General features: G+C 49.8%; 1 protein-coding gene across 1 annotated transcript in view; it reads right to left on the reverse strand.

Annotated features, from left to right (window-relative positions):
* Positions 1 to 27623, reverse strand: part of TG (thyroglobulin) — a 231795-nt gene that overhangs the window by 173553 nt on the left and 30619 nt on the right. Inside the window, exons 17-25 of the mRNA XM_069599831.1 lie at positions 23326 to 23538; positions 21859 to 22013; positions 20409 to 20565; positions 18277 to 18501; positions 10384 to 10533; positions 8126 to 8296; positions 4645 to 4761; positions 4003 to 4118; positions 2197 to 2305 (exon numbers count right to left, since the gene is read on the reverse strand). Coding sequence (XP_069455932.1) covers positions 2197 to 2305; positions 4003 to 4118; positions 4645 to 4761; positions 8126 to 8296; positions 10384 to 10533; positions 18277 to 18501; positions 20409 to 20565; positions 21859 to 22013; positions 23326 to 23538 — 1413 coding nt within the window. The remainder of the gene's footprint in view (positions 1 to 2196; positions 2306 to 4002; positions 4119 to 4644; positions 4762 to 8125; positions 8297 to 10383; positions 10534 to 18276; positions 18502 to 20408; positions 20566 to 21858; positions 22014 to 23325; positions 23539 to 27623) is intronic.

The raw sequence follows: 27623 nt of genomic DNA on the forward strand, positions 1-27623 counted from the left end.
AAGAAGGCATTCCTGATCAAAGAACTAGTAAGTTGGAGGTGAGTCTACACTCAGGTCAAGTTTACCCCTACCTCCCTTCTCTTTCCATTACACCACAATCCAGAATGGCTGGGTTTGTGCGTCTTCTGCTTGAAAAAATAAAAAGCAAAACAAAACAAAACAAAAAAGGACAGAAAACAGTTCTGTCCTTGATTTAGTTTGGCAGCAAAGAAGCTCCACAATTTCCCTTGCAATTTTCCTCCAAAGTATAAACTTTCAGGAGATGAGAAAAAAATAACAAACACTTAAGAAGAAATACAATTGCATTTTTAAAAAATGATAAAAGGCCAAAGTAGAGTTTTCAAGAACATTTTTGAGAGGGGTTACTTGTTTTATTTGGGTTTTCTTTTTCAGAAAATGATCTCTGTGCGCTGTCATTTTTCAAAACGGGTAGTAAAAATAATTGGAATAAACACTGGGGCAGAAATTCTAAAACCCTGGCCCGAGATCAGAGGAAACAGAGCCCTGCTGGACTCCATTCTCCCAGGGGAGCTCTCATTTAAGACAGGATGGAGGTATTAGGCTAAAGAAGGACCAGAGACAAAAGGACACAGTCGCTTGTCCCTGCCATGGACTGGGCCTGCTACCGAGGTCAGCTGAGGCACTGGGCCCGGGCCTACCGATCCTCTCTGCAAATGCCAGCTGCTCACAGAGCAAGTCTGTGGCTTCTGGTGGCCAGGCTGCCTGCTCAGAGCCAAGGACCTAGGGGAGTGACACGCTTGCCACCTTCATTCCAACCCCCTAGTCCTCGCTTAGGCTCCCTGCCCTGTCTTCCTGTCCACAGCCATAGCCTTGGGTCTTTGGGAAACCACTGGCAAGAGTGAAAAGGATGGTAGAACCCTCCACTTGCACTAGCTCCTCACCACACGCCTCACACTGTTTAAAAAGCATCGCATCATTCTAAAGCACCCTCTTTCCCACCTCCCAACAACCTCGGTCCACCTGCAACTCCTGTTTGACTAATGCACGCACAGCAGCCTGCGATGCCAAGGAACCTGCCCAAGATCACAGAGCTGGCGGCAGCAGGGCCGGGGTCAACCCATCAGGAGGGCTCCAGCCCCTCACCCTAAACCGCAGGAAGCGAGGCCAGGGAGCCCTGACTAGCAAAGGTATCACAGCTCACGGGCAGAGCCTAATTGTGACCCCGTGGACAGGGTAGAAATATGCATGTCATAGGATTCTTGGGAGAGGCCCACCGCTCCTCCCACACGTGCTACAGTGACCAAGAAGTGTCACCCTGTGTGAGGCCGCCCCCCTCTGTGAGGCCACATGGGGGATTCAGACACACTTAGGCTCAAACCCAGATCCCGGATTTCTAGCAATAAGTACGACCTTGGGCCACTATCTTAATCACTTTGAGCCCCAGTTTCCTCATCTGTAAAACAGGGATTATGATACCATTTTCACCTTCCTCCGAGAATCTCTGTGAGGGGAGGAATGAAAGGATGTTTGGGGAAGTGAGCCATAAACTATAAATTTTGAGAAGCTCTTGCTACTCAAAACGCGGTCCATGAACCAGCAGCTTTGGCGCCCCTGAGAAGCTATTTGAAATGCAGAATCTCGGCCTTACCTTGAGTTACTGAGCAAGAATACTGGAGTGGGTTGACATTTCCTACGTCAGGGGATCTTCCCAACCAGGGATTGAACCCGGGTCTCTTATGTCTCTCGCCTTGGCAGACAGGTTCTTTACAATTAGCGCTACCTGGGACGGCTCAGTGGTACTGCGCATGCGCACTACACAGGGAGGCGGTCCCGAGTGCTGGGCGTGGAGGCCTGGACTGCTTGTGAGCTTCCAGGGAGAATAGAGAGGAAAGGGGGTGGGGTGGAGTTCCCTGAGAGGGAGGATTGGTACAGGCAGCTGCAAGGAGCTCAGGGCCCATGGGAATGCCCCCGTATCACAGGCAGACTCATGGGTCTGCACGGGGCACAGGGCTGGACTCCGCTGACTTTGCCTCTGGCTTTCGTGTCTGCTCTGCAATTCAGCCTCTCACCAGCAGGGGGGCCTCCCCCGTCCCTTGGGGCCAGGGGCAATGTGGCCCCCCTCTAAACTCGCCCTGTGGGAAAGAAGCTCCGAACACTGAACACATGAAGCCAGTGGGCCACCCCGCCACCTCCACACCCCGCCCCCCTTGCCAGCCATCCAGCTCATCAACCTACCCTTTTTCAGATACACAGCTAGAGGGTCTCCTTCCCTGCTCCTCACTTTCACCTGACACTGAAGACTTCCAAAGCTGGTGGTCTGCGAGGTCCCCAACACGTCTTCACTCTGAAGATGGAAAGAAGCTCCATTAAAGTCCTGTGGTATTTAACGTAATAATAAATTCAGCGAACGTTGACCAAACTCTACCCAGGGTTATGCTCAAGGGCTACAGAGATAAATAAGAGAGGAACCCTCCTCCTTAATTTCTCCCTTTCTACTGGATCGCACAGACAGGCAAGCAGCAAATTCCAGCCAGAGTGTTAGCTGCAAAGATACTTGTCATAAAAGAGGAGATAATTACCCCTGAAAAAGGAGTGCTTAATTCTTTGTGTGTGAGGTGGGAGGAGGATTATCTCTTGTAACTTCTAGAACAGCTCTATCAGGTAGGTGTTATTGATATGTGCATTTTAAAATAAGGAAACACATGCTTAAAGAGGATAAGTTGATTGCAAAATCCACACAGCTGATTATGGAGTGGAGGGATAAGAATCCCGTTTGGATTTCATTTCCCAAACACAGCCCCTGGGCAACACTGCCAGTTTAGGTGTTCTGGGGAGATGGCAATCAGGGGAGGTTAATTCTATTGAGAAACAGAAGCTAGAAAATTTTCCCAGAAAAAGTGAATCCAGGTGGGTTCTGATGTATAAATAAAAGTTTGTCAGATGGAAACGAGAGAAGGGGGATTTTAAGCAGAGGATATGGCAGAGATGGAGACCTGGGATCCCACAGGTGTTTTGATTAACTAGGTCCAGTGGTTTTCAGGGACTGTCTGTTACAGGGATGGGAGGCAGGTGGTGGGTGGGAGAGAGAGGCAGGGGCCAGCCTGTGGAAGACTTTGTTTGGCATATGTGGTGAGGATCAGGGGAAGACTCTTTAGCTTGAAAATAAGGAGGTTTGACTTCTGTAAATCGTGTCATTCTCGTTTATCTCTGATCTCTAGTTCCAGCGCTCTTGCTATGTGGGTTTGGTAGGGTAAATCTGTATTCATTTGTGTCTTGTTTCTAGTACTTTGCCTCCTCCAAAGTTACCCAACTTTGAGTTTCCCAGTTCAGTTTTGGGAATTTGGGGAGGGCATAAGCTAAAACAAAGGCTATTGGAAAGCAATCACTCTTCTTGCTTTTTAGATAAAAAGCAAACTTGTTGAACGCATGGTGGTATGGAGAGGGAAGAAAGGCCTTTAAGCAGGAAACATTCCTGCAGGTGGGAAGGATCTGAGTTTTAGGTCCCAGATTACAGGAGCCCTGATCCCATGATCTGCTAAAACTGCCGATACCGTATCAGCTTTGACTTATAGAAAGAACAATTTCATGTGGTTCTAATACTTAACTTTTCTTTTCCTTTTTAAAGTTATAATCATGTTTTACTTCTACAATGAGAAAGAATGCTGGAGTCCAGGACTCAGATGGTATTTGGGACTTTGGACAATGTCCTGGTGTGTCCAGTGACCCAAGCTGCCCAGTGAGATAAGCTGGTGGGGGACAGAGGGAAGGGGCTCATTCCTATGACCCTCTCCTGATGAATCTATCAGGAAATGATGCTGCTCAGATGAATAGTCCCTATGTCAGCTTCATCCTGAGCCATCACCAGTCCCCTGCAGTTTTAGTTTCCCAAAATCCCATCATTTTGAAGAAATGGAAGTAGCATGGGACCACTTATTGATAATCTCATTCCATCATCTGCTCAGAGTGGTATTGATTCAATGAAGGCACTTCTGATGTAGGACAGACACAAGACAGAACTTCCATGTGACTGCCACAACTCACCCGATCGGAAGTCATGCAAGCGATATTGTCACTTGCCCAAACATAGAAATCACAGGACACTTCTGATCCTGCTGTGGACACCGTGAGGAAGCTGCAGGCCTCATCCAGTGCACAGCCTGCAAGAACCAGGGGACAGTCACCCACCTGTCTCTCAGGCGATACAGAGGACAGACAGACACAGACGCCTACTCCCTGCCCCTCAAACACACACACACACACACACACACACACACACAGTAACAATGACTACTCGTGGAGGACTGGAGGATTATGAGAAAATTCTTGTAAAGATGAATGCTCAATATGTGGTAATTGTTATTATTCATCTCTGGCCTCACCCTTGAAATAGACAGCTGCATCTCCTGAGCTGGACTAAATGCTCTGCAAAGAACAAATGTCCCTCAGGGCTTCTCCCTTAACATCTGCCCGAGCCTCATTCTTGGCAGGCAGCAGATGCACTATAAACTCAGAACTAAAATGATGAGTTAGATGTACATTTTGGAAATCAGTTGATTTACAGAGTATTTCTGAAGAAGTATATTTGATTATGATCTCGAAGGTTGTGCTTAACATGTCTTGCAAGATCAGCACCATGTATTCCTATGGCACCACCCATGTGCCCGGCCCCCCATTGCCCCTCACCTGCCAAGCACTGCATCAGTGAGGGCTCAGAACTGGGAACTTCAGACCTGACCATTACAGCCACATCAGCATTGAAGATCACCTTAGATTCTGGAAGCTTCTCAAATTTCCGCATCACTGAAATGTAAGCATATCCATGAAACTTGACTCTGAAGAGTCTGGGGTCTCTGCAGAGAAGCCAGAAGGAGATTTAAGTCAAGAAGTCACTTCCCACCCATTGCATTTGCTCACACGGGTGCTCCAAAAAGACAAATTCCCTTTGAAAGGTAGTTCCAGAAGCTGACTCATAGCAAACACAGAGCTATTGCTCATCATGTCTCCTTTTTTTCATCTCATTGTCTGGAAGTAAGAAGAATATCTGATATATGTTAATCCTCACAATTCCCTTTTTCACATTGATACTGATTTTCTACATAAATTTATATTTCCTTGTCCTTATCTTTGAATGCTAATGATATCTCATAATTATTTTATTTATAATGATACAAATAAAATATTTTATTTATAATGATATCTCATGTTTATTTTTAAACAACTTGATCTCTTCCTGGAAAAAAGTAAATTATTTTTAAAAGACAAAACGTGCACATGGGTTCGGGTAAGTCTGAATATGCATCATGTAGCTCAGACATTTTCATGATAGCACTTGTCTAAATGACACGTAAGCATCTGTTTTCCTGGGTCCCATCAACACACCTGAGCTCCTATCTGTCACAATGACACAGTCACGAGCTCATGGAACTGGACAAGAGAGGAGAAAGAAAGAAAATTTCTCAAGGCTATGAAACTTGGAACTCACCATTTACCAAGCAAAGAAACCATGGCAGGTAACTAGCTCTCAAGGAACAAAACTCATTTTACAAGCCAAAATGCTCAAAAGCACCAATATTTTACAGGTAACTATCAAAAAATAAGCCCTGAAGTACATGAGTACTGATTTTTTTTGAAGATGTGGTGATAAATATGTTTGAGTCAGACACAACTCAGCAACTAAGCACAACACATGTAAGCCCTCATTCTCACACACACCCATTGCTTTAAAAACGAGATCGTGTCTGAGTTGATTTTCATCATGTCAGTACATTCAAGGCCATCCTAAGCAACCTGGTCTCAGTTTTCATAATAAGTGTAGGGGGGAAAATGTGTGTTTGGAGTGGGAATTGGAGAGGTGGGTATTAATATAATAGAAATGACAGGCGTTAAGCCTCCAGAAACTTTGATGGGAAAAACTCATTTTACAAAGTGGCCCTTGTTGTTCTTAGAAGTGGCCAAGTTCATGTGCTCAGACCATAATCAGCCCTTCCCATCTCCTCCTTTCTTCTTTATTTTTTGCACTCCTTGATATTTTGTTTATAGGGACCAGAAGCTCCAGTCCAGCAAATACCATCTTACACTCAGCCCAGTGTCCCTAAGGCTTGGTTGGTATGGACAAGAAGCTCACAGCCTTCTAGGAGACTAAATAAAATTTGAAAAGTTTTTCAGTTTCCAATTAAATTAGTCTCAGGAGCCATACATGCGGTAAGTTCAGCACTTCACTTACAGAATCTGCTGGGTTTCACCTAAGAGACACCACAGTGATGGGGATCTCGACATTGCAGAGCTCTAAGAAAAAACTCATTGACAAAGAGAAGGGAAACAATCTATGAACTGAATTACCAAGGAGTCCTTGGAATACTGAGTTAGGATGCAAATGTATACATCCTCTTGTTGTAATATCCCATATGCCTCATAGTTATTTACAAATTTACATACGTAACATATTTGCAGATGTCTTGGGAAAAGCATTAAAGGTCAGCATCAAGGCACATCGCCCTATTTGGTCACGATTCCTCCACAGCTTGGGAAACCGGCCACAGGAGTTCAAGTGATGGGAAAATCCCCCCTTTAGGCGCCCTTTAGGAGATTGTTCTGATCGTGCATGCTCAGTCGCTCAGTCGTGTCCAGCTCTTTGTGACCCCATGGACTGTAGCCTGCCAGGCTCCTCTGTCCGTGGGATTGTCCTGGCAAGAATACTGGAGTAGGTTGCCATTTCCTCCTCTAAAGGATCTTCCCAACCCAGAAGTCTAACCTGTGACTTCAGCATCTCCTGCATTGGCAAATGGATTCTTTACCACTGAGCCACCTAAGAAGCATAAGTTCTGAAGAAGCCCAGATAATTAGAGCCATTCATTCACTGTGTCTCCAGTATTCGTGCTGAGTAAGTTTGGAGCTTTGCTTAGGAAGCCAGAGATTCGGAGGACCTATCTGGAGGCTATTCCTACAGCACCTCAGGGAGGCGTCATCAAAGTTGGCAAAGCTGAGCCGCGTTCCTTGTAAACGTTTCTGATGCCACTGATTGAATGAGCTTTTCTGCTCCAGATGAATGCAGGCCAGAGCAAGCCAAGAAATGCTTTACAAAGTGTGCGTTACAATCCACACAGCTGAGCTGGTGGTAGGGATGCAAAGAAGGCTGGAGTTAAGATGCAAGCACCCAGAACAGCAGCCATCACCACGGTCCTTGGGTAAGTGGCCTTCCCTCTGAGAACGTTCTCTCCCTCATTTGTAAAAGAGAGCAAAGATCTGCCTAACTGAGTCCTTAAAGCTCTAACTATCCTTAAAGCTCTAAATCCCCTGACTGCTGTTTCTGCCCAAGAGGAGGGATTGTGGAAAAAAGCAATAAAGATTTTCCCTGGATTTGCCATGAGATTTTATCCATGGACATGAAAGTTTGTTCATGGACACATCTGCACAAATCTTTGGCACTTATTAGTTCTTTGCTAAGCCATTTCATCTCCATCTTGCAGATGGGGAAACTGTTGAAGGGGACTTGCCCAGCATTACAAGACCCGTAAAGGGCACCATTGGGATTAAACTAGTTCTGAGCCCCGTCCCGTTACACTTGGGACTGTAGGACACCTGTCGGCTCACTCGGGGCTTTTGCACCCATTATCTCATCGAAGAGCTGGGCTCAGTGAACGTTTGTCATTTTCATAGGATGATATTGACCCTCACTGTGTCTCAGGAAGTGAGCAGGAGGCTGCTGGAGTGATGAGGCTCAGAGAAGCTGAGCAATGTGCCCTGGGTCACCCAGCAAGTAAGTTCTGGAAGAAGGACTGGCCCTCGGGTCTTCCCCTAACATCCCACTGAGGGAGAAACACTGACCACTTCTGGGGGCAAGCTGCCCACAAGAAAGGAAACCTCAGCAGATGAACGACTTTTAAATTCATTTCTCGTGAGGCTGAGTACTTAGGGGTGAGGTTTCATGATGTCGGAAATATTTTTTTCCAGTGATTAAAGGAGAGAGAAAGAGAGCAAAACAATAACAATTTTTGGATCTGGGTGACGAATATTTTTTCATCCTACTAATCTTTCAACACCTACGTAGTTTAGAAGTTTTCGAAATAAAAGGTTGGGGACAAACACATCTTGTGTGTCTCTCTCATTTTAGAAAGCCTGGTGGGATCGCACACCCTGTCCCCAGGAGTGGCCTGCCTGCACATACTTAGACACTGAGCATCCACCAGTGGGGCCTCTGATTCCGTCCAGGGCAGCCTCCGCCCCTCGCCGTCCACACAGAAGGCCTTCCCACTGGTCCTGTCCCTCTGGCTGGCTCGGTACTGGCCGTCCTGGTCACACTGCAGGCCCATCTCATTCTTCTGACAGTCGGTGACACCTGGAACCAAACATGAATACAACCATCAGTGTCACTGGGACTTCCCCGGCGGCCCAGTGGTTAAGACTCCATGCTTCCATGGCAGGGGGGTAGAGGTTCCATCCCTGGCTCTGCATGGCCAAAAAAAAAAACCAAACTATCAGAGTTGTGCTTCTGGGGTCCCCTATCTGCCTGGCTCCCAGTCCTTGATCAGACATCCAAGTCCCATGTCTGAGCCAGACACACTCCCCCAGCCTCAAACTTGTCAGTGTCCCCACCCTGACTTAAGGACAAAGTCTGGGCTTGCCTCTGTGACCTGGACCCACCCATCTGACCCTCCAGCTGCACCTGTGTGTCCACATCAGTGGATACCACCGGCTCTGATACCATTTTCTGGACCCCGACCCCGACTCTGCCCCCTGGTTCTTCTCCTGGTGCCCAGCTCTCCCCGGTTCTCAGGGAGTTAACTCTTTGCCACCCAGTCCTCATTTCCTCAGGGAAGTCCCTTGACATCCCTTGATGCCCGAGTGTCACACTCTGTCCTCTGGACACGCACCCCTGCTCAGAGCCGGGAGTGCGATGATTATTTCCATCAGTCTGCAGAACAACTGGTTCGCAGCTGTCTGCCTCCCTCCCCAGCTGGCAGGGACCTCACCTGGGTCTGCTTCCTGTTATATCCCAGTGTCTTGCTCAGCATCTGACACGTAATACAAGCCTGCCCTGCCCACCCTGGGCTTTGATACTGTGATTTATAATAGAAATACGTATCTGGTCTTGATCCACCATGTCTGGAAGTGGACGTTCAGAGAAAGGAGGTGACTCGGCCAAGGTCACAACAGTAGGAGGGAGAGTGGGGAGCAAAGGGGAGCAAATGCGTTTGGGGCAGGGGTCCCGAGCCCCCACCTCCTGCTCAGCTGCCCACCGCGTGTGTATGCAGCATGCCCTCCACAAATAAGGACCAGCATGTGGCAGGGAACCCCTTCCCAGAAAGGATCCCTTGGACCGTGTGACGGAACCTCACATCATCCCAGACTGCAGTGACTGGAACCCACGTGTGGACATGAAGGATGCTGTGTTCCCGGGGAAGTATCTCTTCTCTAAAAGGGATGCCGGACTTCCAGCCTCAGGAATTCCTCTGATCTTACTTCCTTGGAAATACCGCCCTATTTCCAGTGCTCTCCTGACCAAAGAAGATCTCCTCTATCACAGAAGGGGACTTGATCTCTTCTGATTAACTACTTTACAACTCCACACACAACTCAGATTTCAAATAGTAGTAGCCACGGTTGCCTCACGTTGACACCATTTCAGACTATCATGAACAGATGTATAACGAGGCAAGTTATGGGTCCCTGCGAGGGAAAACCCAACCCTCCCCAGGTGACTGGTAAGTAAATAGACCGAGTGAAATCACATGACATACGGGAAGGCTGCTGTACACACAGACCCGACAGATCCACCGGCCCAAAAAGGGAATATGAGCTATACGGCGGTGGTGACCGTAGGTGGAAAACATCTTCCACTTCTAAATCTGATAACACTGACTTACAAAAATCGGAAGTTTCAGAATCAGACAATACCAAGATCAAAGGCCAGTTATATCACTTTTTGAGCGACTTTCACACTAGTTGAGCGACTTTAGCTAAGTTTCATCAGATGAGTCTTGGCTTTCTTACACGTAAAAGTTGAGCTCATAATGTTTATCTAAAAGGAGAATTGGGAGGATTGACTGAGACAACACTAGTGAAATGTCTGGCCTAGGGTCTTAACAGAGCAGAGACATTCAAAGGTGGTGCCCCTTTGATTATGCTATGGACCCAGAGGTGCTCAAGGGTAGACAATTTTGCCCCCCATTTAAGAGATACTTGGCATTGTTTGGAGACGGTTCAGTTGTCACAATTTGGTGTGCATGAAGGAAGTGCTTCCAGGATCTGACAGGTAAGGACCAGTGATGCTGCTGAATAAACATCCTCTCACACAAAAGACAGCCCTCCCAAATGAAGAACTGTCTGTCTCCAGCTTCCAGGAGTACCGAGGCTGAGGTGTCCTGCTGTATTCGTGTGGCACTGTAGGGTTTCTCTTTCGTGGCAGGACCCGTGAGGACTTACAGTGAGTCTGGCTGAAAGCTCCAGCATAAACGGTAGTTCTGCCCTCAGGACAGGGGACACAGGCCAGGCTCCCTGCCTGTTCTTGGTAGAATCCAGCAGGACAGGGAACGCACTGCTCATCTTGAAAATAGCTTCCTTCCGGACACTTGACTGGAAGAGATCAACAGAGCAACTAGGTTAAAAAACAAGACACCTGCTGTACAATTACAACCTCAGAATGCACTGGATCTGTGAAATTCCAAAATCAGACAAGAACTCATTCATTTAGCAAATGCCCAATGAGAATGCACAGTGCATCCGGCTCCAAGAGTCAAGGATAAGCCATGAAGAAGGTCCACAAGGTTCCTGCTCTCCAGGAGTTGATGGGCTGGTAGGATGAGAGGGTGTCTGACAAGACTGCCAGATTCAAGTGAGATGAAGCAGGAGCAGATAGTGAGGAAGGCCCCTCTGAGAGACAAATTGTGAGACCTGATGAGTGAGGAGTAAGCCAGGCAAGGATGCAGAAGAGAATTTCAGACAGAGGGAACAGCAAGTGCAAAAATCCTGAGGCAGGAATAAGTTTGGATTCTTCAAGGAATGGAAAGAGAAAAGCCAAACAGAGCCAGCTTACTGAGTTAGAGCTTAGTGGACAAAGAGAAGGATGTCATGAGGTGAAGTTGGAGAACTTTAAAGATGAGCACCCATCCATAGGTTGCTATGGGAACACGGTGGAGAACAGTGCGGGGTGCAAACTTTGAGGTCAGACAGACCCAATAAAGTCCCCCTCCTCCCTGTGCCTAAATGACTGTGGATTACTCTGAGGTTCCATTTTCTCCTCTAAAACATTTTGTTGTTGTTTATTCACTAAGTCATGTCCAACTGTTTGCAACCCCATGGACTATAGCTCGCAAGGCTCCTCTGTCCATGGGATTTCCCAGGCAAGAATACTGGAGTGGGTTGCCATTTCCTTCTCCAGGGGAATCTTCTCGATCCAGGAATCAAATCCATATCTCCTGCACTGGCAGGCAGATCCTTTAGCAATGAGCCACCCGGAAAGCCCTCTCTGTAAAAGAGGGGTTCATTATGTTATCCCACTGGAGTGCTGTAGTGATGTGCAGAAAGCAGGTACCACAATGCAGACTCCACAGTCTACAGGTAAGGAAGTTGTTCCTTGTACCCTCAACTCCTGCTCTCTCTACATAGGGTGCCCTCCCTGTGGGGTGATCTCAACCATCCAGCACCATCTCACTCCACTCACATGGCCTCTTCCTCTGGGTCACTCAGTGATGGCAGGGCTGAGACCTGGGGCCACCGGGAGGTGAGATGCCCAGGGCACGGGATCGGCAGAGGCCCTCGCGGTCCGGGTACTGGGGCTCTGATTTCCTCAGAAACCCCAGGTGTGACCCTGGGAGTGGGGACCTGCTCCTGTTGGCACCCTGGACACCTCCCTCCCCTCCTCTGCTTCCTGCCTGTGCACCGCTGTCAGTCTGCAGACCCTCAGGGCCTCCTGTCCCTCTGACTCTAACACTCGCAGCCCTTCCTACTGTGCTTCCTCCAACAGGATACAAGCTGGGAAACAGAAGCCCAAACTGGACAGACGCCCGTCTCATAAGGGTTCTAAGTTGGCGTTCAAGAGCTCTGCTCCCCGGCGAGGGTATGAACTTGGCCACAGTGATTCAGACAGCTCAGACAAGGGATGGCAGAAAGAGGTTCCCTCTTGCCTTTTTTCTTGGTCCAGGGTTGGCCTCCTGAGAGTTTGTCAAGTAACTTCCGGAAGAAGTGAGCTGTTACTCAGGGAGGGTGGGAGTCAAAAGCATGCCTGCTCTTGGGAGCACTGTCTTGGTGCCTGGCGCTCCTCTGTGTACCTCCTGCATGTACATCACCTCTGCACGTATGGGAGTTTGCATGTTGCCCCCATTTCACAGATGAGAAAGCTGAGCCTCAGGACATCCACGCATGATGCCCCTTTGCCCACTGCAAAGGGCAGTGGGGAAGTAAAGTTATAGAATATGCCAAGCACGGTGCCACGTGTGTCACCAGCCGCCTTTCACTGTCACCACCTTATGGAAAAGGCATCAGCGCCAGTGTAGTCTGGAGAAAACTGATGTTCAAGGTCAGGTTCAACCAGGCCGCAAGGAGATATGGGTGGGATCTCAGTCCCATTTTCACCAAACCAAAGCCTTTCCTCCACCCACCAATTCAACCACCTTCTTTTGACGAAGAAATGAAGCCCATACACGTGGGACCTGCTAGAACAGAACCGCATGGATCTGACAGCCGCTTTCCTGTGTATGCGTATGCGTGTAGTGTTTCTGAGTAAATCAGAAACCCAGGCCCATCTTGGAAACAGAATGGTGTGTTTTCCGGCCTGCCTGGCGCCATGCACACCCTCGCTCAGAGTGGAGTTTCGTTACTTCTATGAGTCACATTGTTGATCATCTCTAGTATTTTTACCTCCGTGCTGGGGTGTTTTTTTTTTAAAGCAGTCTCCAAGTTCATTGCTGAAGGAAAACAAAACCTGTGCAACTAGCCTGAATTGCTGCCTCCCAACCTCAGGTGCAGCTGAAGGGGCAGAAAAATGAAAGCTGAGATCTTTGCTGCCATAAACTTAAGGGCTCTCGACCGCGCACAAGGAAGCCGTGTTGTGATTCTCTCCATCTCTGACGTCAAGTGCCTTTTCCACCCAAACAAACCCTTGTAAACATCATGATGAGCCTCCTCCTCTAGCAGGTGGGTCCTCTTCACAGAAACAATTGGGTGTTTATCCTTCAGTTAAATCCCCTCATGGAAAACCCCTGAACCCTCAGTTCCCTCCTCTGTAAAATGAGGCCATTTGGCCCAAGTTTGTGAGTTTTGCAAAGCTTTGGGATTATGGCATCCCTCCTGCCAACCAGATCCCAGGGTCCCCAAATCAGGCAGCTACATTCGTGCTGAAGAAAATTACCTGAGGACAGGCGACACTCCTTCCCTCCTTAGCCTGCTTTGCTCAAGCCCACCCCTGGCCTGGCCCAGTCACTCTCCAACTGAAAATTCCCCCATTGTGACCCCACGAGACCAAGCCCCTTACTGTGCCCCCAGGCACCTCCATGCTGGTCCCCGCCGACCACTCCGGCTCATCTTTTGCCACATTCCCCACACCCCTATTCTCCAACTGCACGAACCACGTGTTGCTGCTGCTGCTAAGTCACTTCAGTCGTGTCTGACTCTGCGTGTGCACTGGCCCCATAAAAGCCACAGCACTTCCTAACTGCCTGCTTTAGCACTAATCTCCATTTCTGGAGTGTCCATCACTTTAGCAGCCTAAACACAGGGGCACATATACACACACATACATACCCACCACTGCTTGTCCGCTCTTATCCAAGCAGCAATTTCTACTCACCAGCCTTTGCTAGCCCGGCAAGCCTTCTCTGACTTCCCCGACTGTGATGCAAAAGGCTTTTCACGTGATATTTTAGCTGTCTTTTCACTTAACCCTGCCTCAGCTAAACTGTGAGCTCTTTGAAAGTAGGGCTATGACTCTTGGTTCCCTGAATATTTCACATTATGTGTTTGACACATAATTGCATTTTGAAAGTTTGGATGGGATAGATGGAAAGATGGATGGATAGGAGGATGGATGGAAGGATGGATGGATGGATGGATAGAGAGATGGAAGGAAGGAAGAAGGAGGGAAGAAGAAAGAGGAAGGAAGAAAGGAAAGGAGGAAGGGGGGAAGGAAACAAGAGGCAACTTGTTACTTTAGGAAAACATCCATAGAGAATTAGCTCTATGATAAGATCTTGCAGTGAATGAGTGAGAGAATGTTGTCCAGAACAAAAATGGAAAATCCAGACAGTTTCCCTGGGATTCTTCTTAACGGGCCAATTTGGCATGAAGGCTGCCCGCAGGTAATTCCAAGGGAAAGCCATTTGCCTGGCCTTGAGGCAAGAGGGTGAATGTAACTGACCCCATGGGAGTTGCGAACAAAGCCTCCTGCTCCTGCAGCAGGTACTGCGTAGGTCAAGACGGCCCTGCTTGACGGAGTCACGGGAGGCAGACACTCCCATTGGTGCCCCGGAGTCACCGCCCTCCCAGGGGACCATCCAGATTAGCCCCCCAAGACGGCACACAGAAACCCTGCCTCATCTCCACAGGACAATGCTCTGCTTGTAGCCTCACAGCTGTGTTCCAGATGTGCTTCAGAAGGGAAAAGAGTCAATTAGAAGAGATACAAGGATCAGAGGGTGTGATTTCACCAAGAGCCCTTGTTGAGAAGGGAGACTTGTGAATCCGAGGATAGAACAAAGATTTTGGAACCAGCACAGCTGAGCTGAAATCTCACATAGCCAACTGACAACAAAACCATCTGCGGAAGTTTCACTATGTGTGAATAGACGTGCTTTGTATCGATTATATTCTACTATGCAAATTGCAACCTCCCCCCCTCCATGAAATAGATATTACAGTCCCTGGTTTCCAGATGATTTCTAGTGAAGATGGGCAGTGTCCCAAGAACTCACACTGCGAAAGTGGTGGAACCATGGCTTGAACCCAGATCTATCTGACTTCCAAGACTTCCAGCTTCCTGACACTGTCAGTTGTATTCCCCGCACTGCTTTGTCCATCCCATGGGATTAAAGACACTGGACTCTCTGGACCAGAGCAATGCAGAAACTCAGTAGGAGAGGGATGTATCATGGATACTGGAGGAAACCTGGGGCTTTTGGTACTGCTTTTGTGAATTCCATTCTGGACCTTTCTGAGCATTTGGAGTAAGGGGTGGGGATGAATGATGTGCTCAACAATTCCTTGTGAATCAATAAAAAGCTGCCGCAGTTGAAAAACAGAATGCAGGTTTATGTAGAGCTAGGATGGGCGGACTGCAGCCTTCGGGCCAAATACTGCTCACCTTCTGTTTGGCAAATGAACTTTTACTTAGAACACAGCATTTTTCTCCCCACTATGGATGACTTGAGTCCTCGAGACAGAAAGAGAATGGTTTGCAAAGCCTAAAAGACTTGCTTTGGCTCTTTACAGAGAAAGGTGGCCACCTCCTGGAGCAATTGCAGCCCCGGCCAGACCTTTCTCTCAGCCCCTTCGCCAAGCCCACCCTGGGGCTCCCACTCTCTGGAGTCCGGTCACCCCAGCCCAGGTTCTGATTCCCAGTCCCTCAGTGCTCAGCACCCACCAGGAAAGTCTGCCTGCTCTCCTGGTTCAGCTTTTCCTCCCATCTCCTACTTGAGCGGGACTGTCTGTCCTGGGAGACAGGAAGTGCTCATCTAATCATCAATCAAGGTCCCTAGAGAAAACCTAGGCCCAGATTCCAGGCCACCCCCTTTATTTTACATGAAGGAAATGGGGAACCAGCACTTGACAGGTCCCTCTCACCATCTCCTATTGCCCCACCTCTTGGCCCCGTGTTCCAGAGGGGACACTCGAGGTCATTGAGCCTCAGAGTGGGCTCTCAGACCCCCTTATCACCCCCTGGGGTGACCCTAAAAACACCCTCCTCCCAATACACACACACTCTCTCTCTCTCTCTCACACACACACACATACACATACTCTCACACATACACACATTCACACACACTCTCACACATACACACAACACACTCATACATACACACATTCAGACATACCCTCACACACACACACCCAGACGTACACACTCACACACACATACACGTAAATGTACACACACACGTACACAGACTCACATACTCTCTCACATACATACACACACTCACACACATTATCTCACACATACACACACTCACAATACACGTAGTCAGATGTACGCACACACTCTCTCATACACTCTCTCACACACACTCATACACACCCTCACACACACTCGAATCTTTTCTTTGGCAGTGGAGCCCAGGGCCCTTCACAGTGAGTCTCAGGACCCAGCGCCAGGTGCTGCAGAGACCCCCACTGTAGTGACCCTACTTCACCCACTCTGGGGGGCAGCACCATCCACACCTGCTTCTGCTTCTTGTTCTCTTTGTCTGGGCAGCTCTTCAAGGTGGAAGGATCATGAGGGCTGGTCCCAGAGGACCTAGGGTGACTCATCCACAGAGAACCAAACCCCTTCTTTGAGTCAGCCCTGCTCTGGGCACTGCAGACCCATGGCCTCCCCTCATCTTGCCTCCACCCCTTCACCTGTCCAGTGGGGTGATGACCTGCCACCAGGGGCGACTGTGATGGCCGAGTATCGGTGACAATGCCTCATCAACTGCAAGATCCTCTGTAAACATTAGCAAGAAGCGTTGCCTCTGGTTTCTGTGCTGAGTTAGCAGCATGTGATATCTAGTGTGGAGCTTAGAACTTGGCATGGATTTCACGAGAGGAGAGGCCTTGCAGCTTTTGTGTGGCAACCAATATAAATAGTGGAAAAATAAATAACTGAAAAACATCTCCTCTCTCTTTAGCTCCATAAAAAAGCCTCTGTGTCTCACATCATGTGGGAGGCAGGCTGCTCACTGTGAGACCCTGGAAGCTTCGGTAGCAGATGGAAGATTGGCCCCCAAAGAGGTCCACGTCCTAGTCCCTGGAAACTGTAAACACGTGAGGACACGTGGCAGAGGGAGTCCAAGGTTGCAGATGGAAATAAGGTCGCTAGTCAACTGGCCTTAGAAGAGGGAGAGTGTGCTGGGTTACCCAGCTGTGTGTAGTCACACATACAGCTGATTCACTTCGCTGTACAGCAGAAACTAGCACAACTCTACAAAGTAGTCACACTCCAATAAAATAAAATAAAAAATAAATTTAAAGAAAAGAAATGAAAGAAAGGACTTCCCTGGTGGTACAGTGGATAAGAATTCACCTGCCAACACAAGGGACATGGGTTTGATCCTTGGTCCGGGAAGATGCCACCTGCCAAGGAGCAACTAAGCCCGTGAGCCACAGCTGCTGAAGGCTGTCTGTCCTAGAGCTCAAGCTGCACAACAAGAGAAGAGGCCGCAGAGAGAAGCCCACACGCCACAAGGAAGAGCCGCCTTCACCCGAGCGACCAGAGGAAGCCCACAGGCAGCAACAAAGACCCAGCACAACCAAAGATAAATAGATAGATGGATAAATAAGAAATTTTAAACAACCATTCCTTTGAAAAAACAGAAGCGAGAGAAGCATCCAAGGGAGCTGTGATGACAGAAACGGCCTGAGAACTCCAGCACTTCCAGCTTTGAAGATGAAGGAAGGAAGCCAAGGGCCGAGAAACGTGGGCACCTTCCAGAAGCTGGAAAAAACTCAGGAAATTGATTCCCTCCCAGGGCCTCCGGCACAATGCAGCCGGATGACACCTGGATTTGGCCCATGTGAGGATTCAAACCCACAGAACAGCAGCGTATAAGCGGGTGTTGTTTTAGATCATGATGCTTCCGGCCATGTGTTATAGCAGCGACAGGAAACGCACAGAGCTTCCATTCCGGGCGCCGGCAGGCTCGGGCTACTGAGGGTGCTTCCAAGGCTGCCAAGAACAGCCCCGTGACCTCCACCAGGACTCACTGCCCCTGAGCCACCGTGCCCTGGGCTGATTGCTGGCCCTCCGGGGATGGCGGTGAGAAAGGTGCTGCTGTAACCAGACTGGGATAAGTCACAGAGCATGAGAGGGGTGAACGCCAGCCTTCTCCACAAACACAGTGCAGCCCAGGCTGCAGGTCTGCGCTTGGCAAGGGCGAAGAGGACAGATAACCCCTACATGGGGCTGCTTCCTTCTGCCATGCTGCTCCCAGTTCTAGCTGCTACCTGCTGGGCGATAACTACATGCCCACACTCACAGCTGGACATCTGAAACGCTTTCAATGAATAAATAAATGAAGGGTTCCCCAATCTGCATGTCGGAATAACCTCCCTCAGAGCTCTGTGGCCATCCCCCCAACTGGCATGGCCCAGTAACAGCAGTCCAGGGAGACAGGAGGCACCTACCACACCCCAGGGCATCCTGACTGGCATTGCTGGTGGTCACGACTCGGCCGAATCCTTCCAGGCACCCAAACTGTGTCCTGGGAGAGGTGCCAAAGCGGTCGCCTTGGAGGAAGCGGATGGAGGTGTCTGCCAAGAACGTCTTGGAATCCAGATGAAGCTGGAATGTTCCGCTCTGGATCAGATCTGCAAAGCGCCCAGCGAGATACTTGCCAGCCAAGGCCTCCTCTGCAAGACAAGAGGAGACAGGGGTGTCGCCTCACTGTCCCTGCTGGGGGTGGTCCAGGTGCAGAGCTTCCCAGGATGCCCACGTTGAAAGGAGACATAGGCCTTACCCAGTGTCTCAATTCACAGAGGGAAAAACAGGTTCAGAGAAGGGGGTTGATTGACCCAAAGTCACACAAATTCAGAAGCGCATCTAGGACTCCAGTCCAGGCCTCCAGCTCATGCTGTTTCTGCGACAGCAGTGTGACCCTCAGTGCTTCCCAGGTGGTGCTGCTGGTACAAACCCGACTGCCAGTGCAGGAGGCGTGAGACCTAAGGGTTCCATCCCTGGGCGGGGAAGATCTCCTGGAGGACGGAATGGCAGCCCACTCCAGTGTCCTGGCCCGGAGAATCCCACGGACAGAGAAGCCTGGTGGGCTCTAGTCCACAGGGTTGCAAATAATCAGACACGACTGAAGAGACTTTGCAAGCACCCATGCAACGTGACCCTCGCTGGTAGAGAATATCATGACCCCAGTCACTCATCCAAGGTGCATTATCCAGGTATGCAACTGTCTCAGCCTTTGCCAAGCCACCATTTCCGAGGCTCAGTTTCCCCATCTGAAAAACGGGCTGGGAAGTCTGCTTTTGAGGTTGGTGGGGATTACAAGAGAGGACGTGATGGGGCCGCTCAAAGGGAAAGTGGAGCCTCCACCTCAACGTTCAGCTTAAAGCTGGCAACGTTCCAGCTGTGGAACTGTGAGGGTTTCCTAGGAAGGAAGCAGGTGGGCAAGCCCCACACCTGGGGTGTCTCTGCGAGTTGGGACACCCCAGCACGCGACGAACGTCCCCACCACAATGGCTGCTGTGAAGGAAACCCCAGGCCATTGATGCCAGGAATAAACATCACATCCATCTGCAGCTTGAAACACACCCAAACTGTGCAGTCTGTTGCCAGAGAACAACAAAATGGGGCTCTGAATTCATAATGCTGGGGTTTCTCTGGCAGCTCAGCGGTAAATAATCCGCCTGCCAATGCAGAGACGTAAGAGATGTAGGTTCAATCCCTGGTTCAGGAAGATCCCCTGAAGAAGGACATGGCAACCCACTCCAGTATTCTTCCTGGAGAGTCCCATGGACAGAGGAGTCTGGCGGGCTACAGTCCACAGGGTCACGAATGAGTCTGATATGATTTACAGACTAAAGAACAACACAGCTCATAATGCTATGGGGAGGAGTGGTATTAATAATGACTGTCACAAGCACTGCAGAATGGCTGAGATGTCGCCTGCCTCCTGGGTTACACTCTGGTCTCTTCCTCGACTTCTCCCTCATAGAGCAGCGGTCAAGCTCCAGCCAGGCCTGACCCTGGGTGTCTGGCCACGAGATAGTGCCGGAGAAATAGGAGAAGTTCTCACCATCTAGTCAGAAGACCATGGGTTGTGTCCCACCGTGGCTCAGAATAACAATCATAAAGTCCGCGCTACTCCCTCTTAAGTCTTTCTATTCTCAATTCATCCATACCATCACTGTGCAGTTCCAAATAGTGTCCTGGTGGGTGTAAACAGTGTCAGTGGTCTGAGAAGTTCTCTGATTAGAAGTAGAATGAGCAAAAATTATAAACCAACAGGGACTCCCTCACCCTACCTCATTGTCCCCTTCCTCACATGTGTCTTCCTTCTCTGTGCCCAGAAAACACTCTCAAAAGCAGTCAGAGGGTATTATTATATTTAGCGCTAGTCAGCTATGGGCCAGAACTCTCGCTTTTTATAAACTTCTCAGTAACCAGCTCCACCCACGGGCCAGGCACGTGGTGGGCTCTCTGGCCCCACAGGGAGGCTCTGGGGCCGCACTGGCTCCATCCGATGGACGGGGACACTGAGACCCAAGGAGTCTGCGTGGTCTCAGGGCAGCAGTGTAAGAAAACATACCAACGTCCCGCAGGTCCGGGAGAGAGGCGGGGGGCACGTCCACAAGCTGCAGTTTCCATGTGATGTTGACTCCTAACCGCTCCCTGCTCAGACACTCCACCTTCACTGAGGAGTCGTCACAGACGGGGATGGAGGCAGGGGTTCCCGCCGTGTTCACCTGCACAGAGATGCAGACAGGAGTTCAGGAACACGAAGCCGGGAGCCAGCTTTGCCGAGCCTACGCCGGGCACCAAAACTGGCTTATCTTAATGTTGGAGGAGGCCCTGGAGAGAACAAGACTACCCCTTGACCTGGGAGCTGGCTCCGGTGCAACTGGAACTCCCGGGCCCTCCCCTGTCCTTTGAAAGCCTGCTCTGCACCCCCAGCACCTCGTGGGAGCCATTTGAGAGGATGCAGCCTTGAGAGAGCCAGAAACTGAGGTTCTGGGTCCAGAGAGGTTGAATCGCCTGCCTCTGTCGCACAGCTTGTAGACAGAGGTGTTAAGTGGCGTTAAGAGCCAACGTACATGGGGAAAGGACTGAAAACTATAGATACATGTACATATGAAAATAAGATAGACTACAAAAAATATACTTATAAAAAAGTAAAGTTTCTCAAAAAGTAATAAAAGGGCGCACGCGTGCACACACACACACATACACACACACAGATAAAGAAAGCTCAGACACTCCAAATTCAAGGGGCCATAATTCACTGGAGAAACAATTTCTGCTGACTGCCCAAGTCCTCGCAAGACCCACACCCAGCAGGACATGACCCTCCCTCCCGGGAAGCACCCACTGGCTCCTCCAGTGTGACCACGCAGCCTGGCTTCTTGCCCCACCTAAGCACGCCCCACAGTGCCCGCTGACCATCTGCAGGGCAGGGTGGGAGGATGGATGGTGGTAGGACCCGGTTAACTCGGCAGCACCAGGCAGGCCCGGGGATCCACACGAGCCTCACTGTGTGCTCTTTGCATCGTGCTCTTTCAAAGGCAACAGCCAGGAGCTTCTGTGTGAAGTCCTGGGGGTATCAGTTTATCAGAAGCTGGGCGTCAGAGGTGAATGAGAAGGTGAGTGAGAAGGTGCTGTGTAAAAGCAGGGGATTCTGTGGCTCTACCATCTCTCAGTTGTGTGACTGCCCAACTATTTTAATTCATCACAAAATGGTAATAACAGGGTCCCCGTGAGGACTGCATTAGCTAAGCCATGCCAAGGGGTGCAGAGTGCCTGGCACAATCCAAGTGCTCGGCACACATTAGGAGGGGCATCTGTGCGCAGACAGAATGGCCAGTGAGACGGGTACCAATCCCACCTCTACCTCTGTGTCATTAGCCTTGTCTGAGCTGCTTTCTCATCCTGGGTCTCAGTGGGTGAAATGAATGAGGGTTGAACTGTAGGTTCATTTGAGCCCTGAGGTTCTCTGCCCGGTGACCCTGAGCTCAGTCCGAGCCCCACTTGTGGGCACATACCTGGATCTGACAGAAGCCGCGGGCCGTGAGCTCGTCTAACAGGAAGACCTGGAACGCCAGCAGCAAGCCCGAGTAGTCGGCACTGCACACCTTGCCCGGAGGAAGCTGGAGCTGGAACTGCGCTTGGGTCTGGAGAGTCTGCCAGAACTGGGGCCCTGCGGGTGAGCACCGGAGGTCAGCAGACAAAGGCAAAGAGCTATGGGGTTCTTTTGGGTTTTTTTCTCTGCAAAAACTAACCCTTCTTCATTTTACTTGGAGTCCACAAGTGCTGCCATCTTGCATTGTCACCCTCTGGGTCTCGCTATTTCCCAGCACGCCAGCTTTTCTCTGAAATTACTTAGCACCCTCACTGCAAGCTCAGTCCTGCCTCAGCCTTTAAACCCAGGCTGAGGTCCTGGACAGTCTTCTTGGAAAATCTTCCATACTACCTTGCACTCAAACAGGGCCGTGCCACCTGATTTGGCCAGTTCAGAGTGGTTACCGCAGCCTAGTGCAAGGCTAAAGTTGTGCAGTGCACAACCTGTACAAATGTACACAGCAAGCCTGCACTCCATTTTAGGAGTTCAGGACCCACACCTCTCTTCCCCCAAGTCCCTTACTCATGACAAATTTAGCTCTGATTCCTAGCTACTCAGTCACCATCAGGGGAACAAGTCACTTATTTGTCCAAATCACATTCTGAACTTTTTCTGGGTAGCATTCTCTATTTCAGAATGTTTTGTGACAAATTTGTGTCCTTTGCCCCCCCTGCCAGCCACCCAGAGCCTTGTGACAGTCAGTCCCAGAATCTGGGTCTCTCTCCTGAATGTCCCTCCTGTTGCCCTGGGTGGACCTAGCACTGGTCCCTGTGCTGACCCCTGCCCTGCCTGGCCGTGAGTAAGTACAGCCAGCCTTTGCGTAGGTGGACACAGTCGGAGTTTGGTGTAGCTTCACAGCCATGAGAATGTGAAAGCGGGTTTGCTGTGAGAGCAGGAGGAAGGAGCTACCCATATTTAAATACGGCCCAAGTCCACAGTGATCAGAACAGACGCCATAGCCTGGAGCTACAGTTGGACCGGGAGGAGGCGGGGCGGGGAGAGGCTGGTGTGGCAGTGTCACTGTGACCCCAGAAGCCAGATCAGCAACTCTGAGCTTGTCAGCATCATAGTAACCAACATGGCCACTGGAGCATCTGCACCTTGAGAACAGTCCTGTATCCAGGACTCCCCATGGAAGCCAGAAACAACAGAATGTGTCTCAGGGAGCAGACTGCTTCAGAGGAGCCACAAATGAAGCTTTGCCCCAGGGGCCTGGGAAGCCCTGCTGATCCTTCTAGAAGAAAATGCTGCATTGAGCGCTCTGTCCTGCTCTGATGCCACCTGGCTATCATGGACACGCTACCCTCAGGCGGGAAAACGAAGGCCTCGGCCCCGAGCCCTGGGGAGGTGGGGAGTGGGACTCCAGGCGGACCTTTCTGGGGCCACTCACGTTGGCAGGCATGGGGCTGGGGCGGCTGGGACTCCCAGCGTCTCCTCTGCATGCTGCACAGCAGTGGCTCTGGCGGGAAGGCGCTCTGGTAGCCCCGGCCGCACCGTAGTTGGCACTGCTGCCTGGTGGCTGCGCCCAGGCCCAAAGCACGTTCACACAGGACGGCCCCACCGGCCACGTCCGCCACGCTGAAGGGCAGTGGGCACTGTGGACCTGGGGGGAGGAAAGGGGCAGCTGTGGGCACCTACCCGGCACCAACACTGAGCACCTCCACCTCCCATTTCTGCTCACGAGCACGGGCCCCCCCTCACCCTTTCTTCTCTCAGGCCAGCCGGGGCCCGCCTGCTCCCTCTCCACCCTCCCTGTTGGCTAATCCCATCCTCTCTTGTTTTAACAGACACCCCTGGGTCAGGGAAGATCCCCTGGAGAAGGGAATGCTACCCACCCCAGTAGTCTTGCCTAGAAAACTCTATGGACAGAGGAGACAGGCGGGCTACAGTCCATGGGGTCGCAAAGAGTCAGACACAATGGAGTGACTAACACTTTGATAGCACTTTTGAGCAGAAAAGGAAATGGCACCCCACTCCGGTATTCTTGCCTGGAAAATCCCATGGACAGAGGAGCCTGACAGGCTACAGTTCATGGGGTCACAAAGAGTTGGATATGACTGAGCAACTTCGCTTCAACTTCAACTTCACTTTGAGCAGAGATGACTCTCACATCTTCAGCTCCACTCAGGCCCTCCAGAGTACCTTCCCATCTCTAAATCCAGTCTCCTCCACCTCAAAGCAACAGGGCCAGGCTCAGCATCTGCTGCCCATGCCTGCTCCGGCTTCAGCAATTCCAGCTTGAAGCCTGGCGCCTTTAGCCAGAAAGATGGCAGCCAACCCAGACGCTCCCACCTCCTCTGCCCACCAGCTCAGCTGCAGCTCACAGCTCCTTGACTTCTCTTCATCCCCACCACATATCCTTCATTTAGACATGTGTCATCTTCTCCCTGAATGGCCACTGAAGCTTCCTCACCAGCTCCGTGTGCTTGGGCCTCACCCACTGCCCTCTGCTCCCATGTCCAATCCATTCCCCCCGCCAGCAGAGAAATGTTTGGAGCTGGACTCGGTTCTCAAGTCTCCCTAGTGCCTGCTGGCCCGACTTCCTCTCTGCTCTGGTCTCCTCTCCAGCCCCGCTTTGCCCCAGGGCAGAGATGCTATTTCCCAACCATATGCATTGTACAGCCCATGTCCTTACTTCTTCTACCAGCTTATCTGGCTAGAAGATTTCTTTTTGGGTCCTCAGTTATCAGCTCAATCCCTTTAACTTTCTAACACTTCACGGTTCTTCCAGGCTAACTTTAGCCACCTTTCTCCAAGTCCCCAGCCTCCCTGGAGTAGACTGCCTTGTGATCAATTATACAAGACTATCTGCATTCCGGTCTCCCCACTGGACTGAGCCACAGAAGGGGAGAGGATGTCTCTCCTCTGTTTACCCAGGGCCCAAGGCTCTTCACAGTCCAACTCTCACATCCATACATGACCACAGGAAAAACCATAGCCTTGACTAGACAGACCTTAGTCGGCAAAGTAATGTCTCTACTTTCGAGTATGCTATCTAGGTTGGTCATAACTTTCCTTCCAAGGAGTAAGCGTCTTTTAATTTCATGGCTACAATCACCATCTGCAGTGATTTTGGAGCCCCCCAAAATAAAGTCTGACACTGTTTCCACTGTTTCCCCATCTATTTCCCATGAAGTGATGGGACCAGATGCCATGATCTTTGTTTTCTGAATGTTGAGCTTTAAGCCTACTTTTTCACTCTCCACTTTCACTTTCCCCAAGAGGCTTTTTAGTTCCTCTTCACTTTCTGCCATAAGGGTGGTGTCATCTGCATATCTGAGGTTATTGATATTTCTCCCAGCAATCTTATTCCAGCCTGTGTTTCTTCCAGTCCAGAGTTTCTCATGATGTACTCTGCATATAAGTTAAATAAGCAGGGTGACAATATACAGCCTTGACGTACTCCTTTTCCTATTTGGAACCAGTCTGTTGTTCCATGTCCAGTTCTAACTGTTGCTTCCTGACCTGCATACAGATTTCTCAAGAGGCAGGTCAAGTGGTCTGGTATTCCCAAAGCAGAGACATTACTTTGCCGACTAAGGTCCATCTAGTCAAAGCTATGGTTTTTCCTGTGGTCATGTATGGATGTGAGAGTTGGACTGTGAAGAAGGCTGAGTGCTGAAGAATTGCTTTTGAACTGTGGTGTTGGAGAAGACTCTTGAGAGTCCCTTGGACTGCAAGGAGATACAACCAGTCCCTTCTGAAGGAGATCAGCCCTGGGATTTCTTTGGAGGGAATGATGCTGAAGCTGAAGCTCCAGTACTTTGGCCACCTCATGAGGAGAGTTGACTCATTGGAAAAGACTCTGATGCTGGGAGGGATTGGGGGCAGGAGGAGAAGGAGATGACAGAGGATGAGATGGCTGGATGGCATCACTGACTCAATGGACGTGAGTCTGAGTGAACTCCGGGAGTTGGTGATGGACAGGGAGGCCTGGCGTGCTGCGATTCATGGGGTCGCAAAGAGTCGGACACGACTGAGCGACTGAACTGAACTGAAGGCTGACCTGGACCACAAGATCCAGGAGCGTGTGTTAAATCAATAGATGAATGAGTAAATTAAAGAACAGACGCACTCAATGACAATTTCACACCTGGCTAAAGATACAGTTAATTACCTGACTCTAGAGCACAGCCTTTCTGCCTGGAAATGTCTGGCTTTAAAGCTTGCAACCCTCACGTGACTCAAGGTTACCTGGGGTCCTCAGATGGAAAGCAACTCATTTTGGTCTTCAGGGTGCAGCCCGGGCTTCTGTCTAACCAGGTCGATGGCCTCTGGACAAGGTTGGGTGCTGTCATTTGCAGTGGGCTCACTGTGTTGGCCCTTAGCCACCAGGCTGAGCAGTTTACAGAGACTATTTGAATTGACCCTAACAATGATGATCAGAAATAGCTATGATTCCCCCTCCCCATGCCCACAAGTTACCGTTGGGAACTTGAGGTTACGGGACTTGCCCAGGGTTACCCAGCAAGGGCATTGGCAGAGCTGACACTTGGGTCTATCTGTCTGACTCCCTCATCTGAGCTTTCTCCCCACACTCTGTAGCAAGTCAGCAGGAAGAAGCTTTGGGGAACTCAAAGTGCTTGTTGTTCCACTTGCTTTCAACACATTAATGACCCTCTGTGAGTCCCAGCTTTTCCATCTGTAAAATGGAGAGTAGGACTCTTCTATCTATTTACCTGCATCCCTGGGGGGCAAAAATGGGATGTATGATGTGACAAGCACATTTTAATAGGCGACCTCTGCACAGGTGAGCTACGATCATGGAATCCTGGCAGGGCCAAGACACAGGGGGTCTTTCCAGACCCAGAAGAGCTGTGCTCCCAGACCTGTTCCTGCAGGACACTCAGCAGTCTGTTCCTTGGGTCCCGACAGTGCAGACCACTCTTAGATGTCCTCTGAGTTCAATGTGCCTGACGCTACGGCTGATACTCATTGCTCTCGGCAACGCCCAGCAGGGAGCTCTCCTCATAGACACCCATCGAGCACCCGCTATGTTCCCTGCATGGTGGCAGTGGCTGAGCGTCTTGAAACAGAACCCACAGAGACTGGGAGACTCAAGGACTTGGGAGAAAAGGCGTGTAGTGAGAGCCCTGGGCACGCACCACAGGTTTGGGGCAGGAGACAGAGCCCAACGCAGACAGCGTTGACTCTTCCTTCCTACCCTTCTTTGGAAGACTCCCCTCTCTCTTTACAAATATAAACATCACTCTACAAATGTAAAAATTCTCTTTACACATAGAAATCACTAGACTTAATTGAATGTGTCTGCAGTTCCAAAATGTTGCCTAGAGACTGCAAATGTTAAAAAAAAAAAAATAAGGCAACAAAACAGTAAAAACAACAGAAGAAAGGCAACTGCCATAAAATTAGTCATTTTGTGCAGCATTTCTCTACCATGCCAGACCCAACATCCCAAGTTGTAATTAATAATTTGCAAAGTCTTCATTTACTGCTCTGAAAAAAACCTCACAGATAATGTAACCCACTTGTGCACACACATTTTAAAATGACTACAGTGTCCTGTGACTTGAGTATACAGGAAAAACTAAAGGTAAGTAATTGATAATTCAATAATATGTTTAATAAGTAATAACGTATTTCAATATTATATATTCATGTACAGTTCAATATTCGACACCCAAATAATCTCTTAAAGTAGAAGCAAAAATAAATAAATCAACACCT

The sequence above is a fragment of the Ovis canadensis genome, chromosome 9 (assembly GCF_042477335.2).
Source record: "Ovis canadensis isolate MfBH-ARS-UI-01 breed Bighorn chromosome 9, ARS-UI_OviCan_v2, whole genome shotgun sequence".
Taxonomy (NCBI): Eukaryota; Metazoa; Chordata; class Mammalia; order Artiodactyla; family Bovidae; genus Ovis; species Ovis canadensis.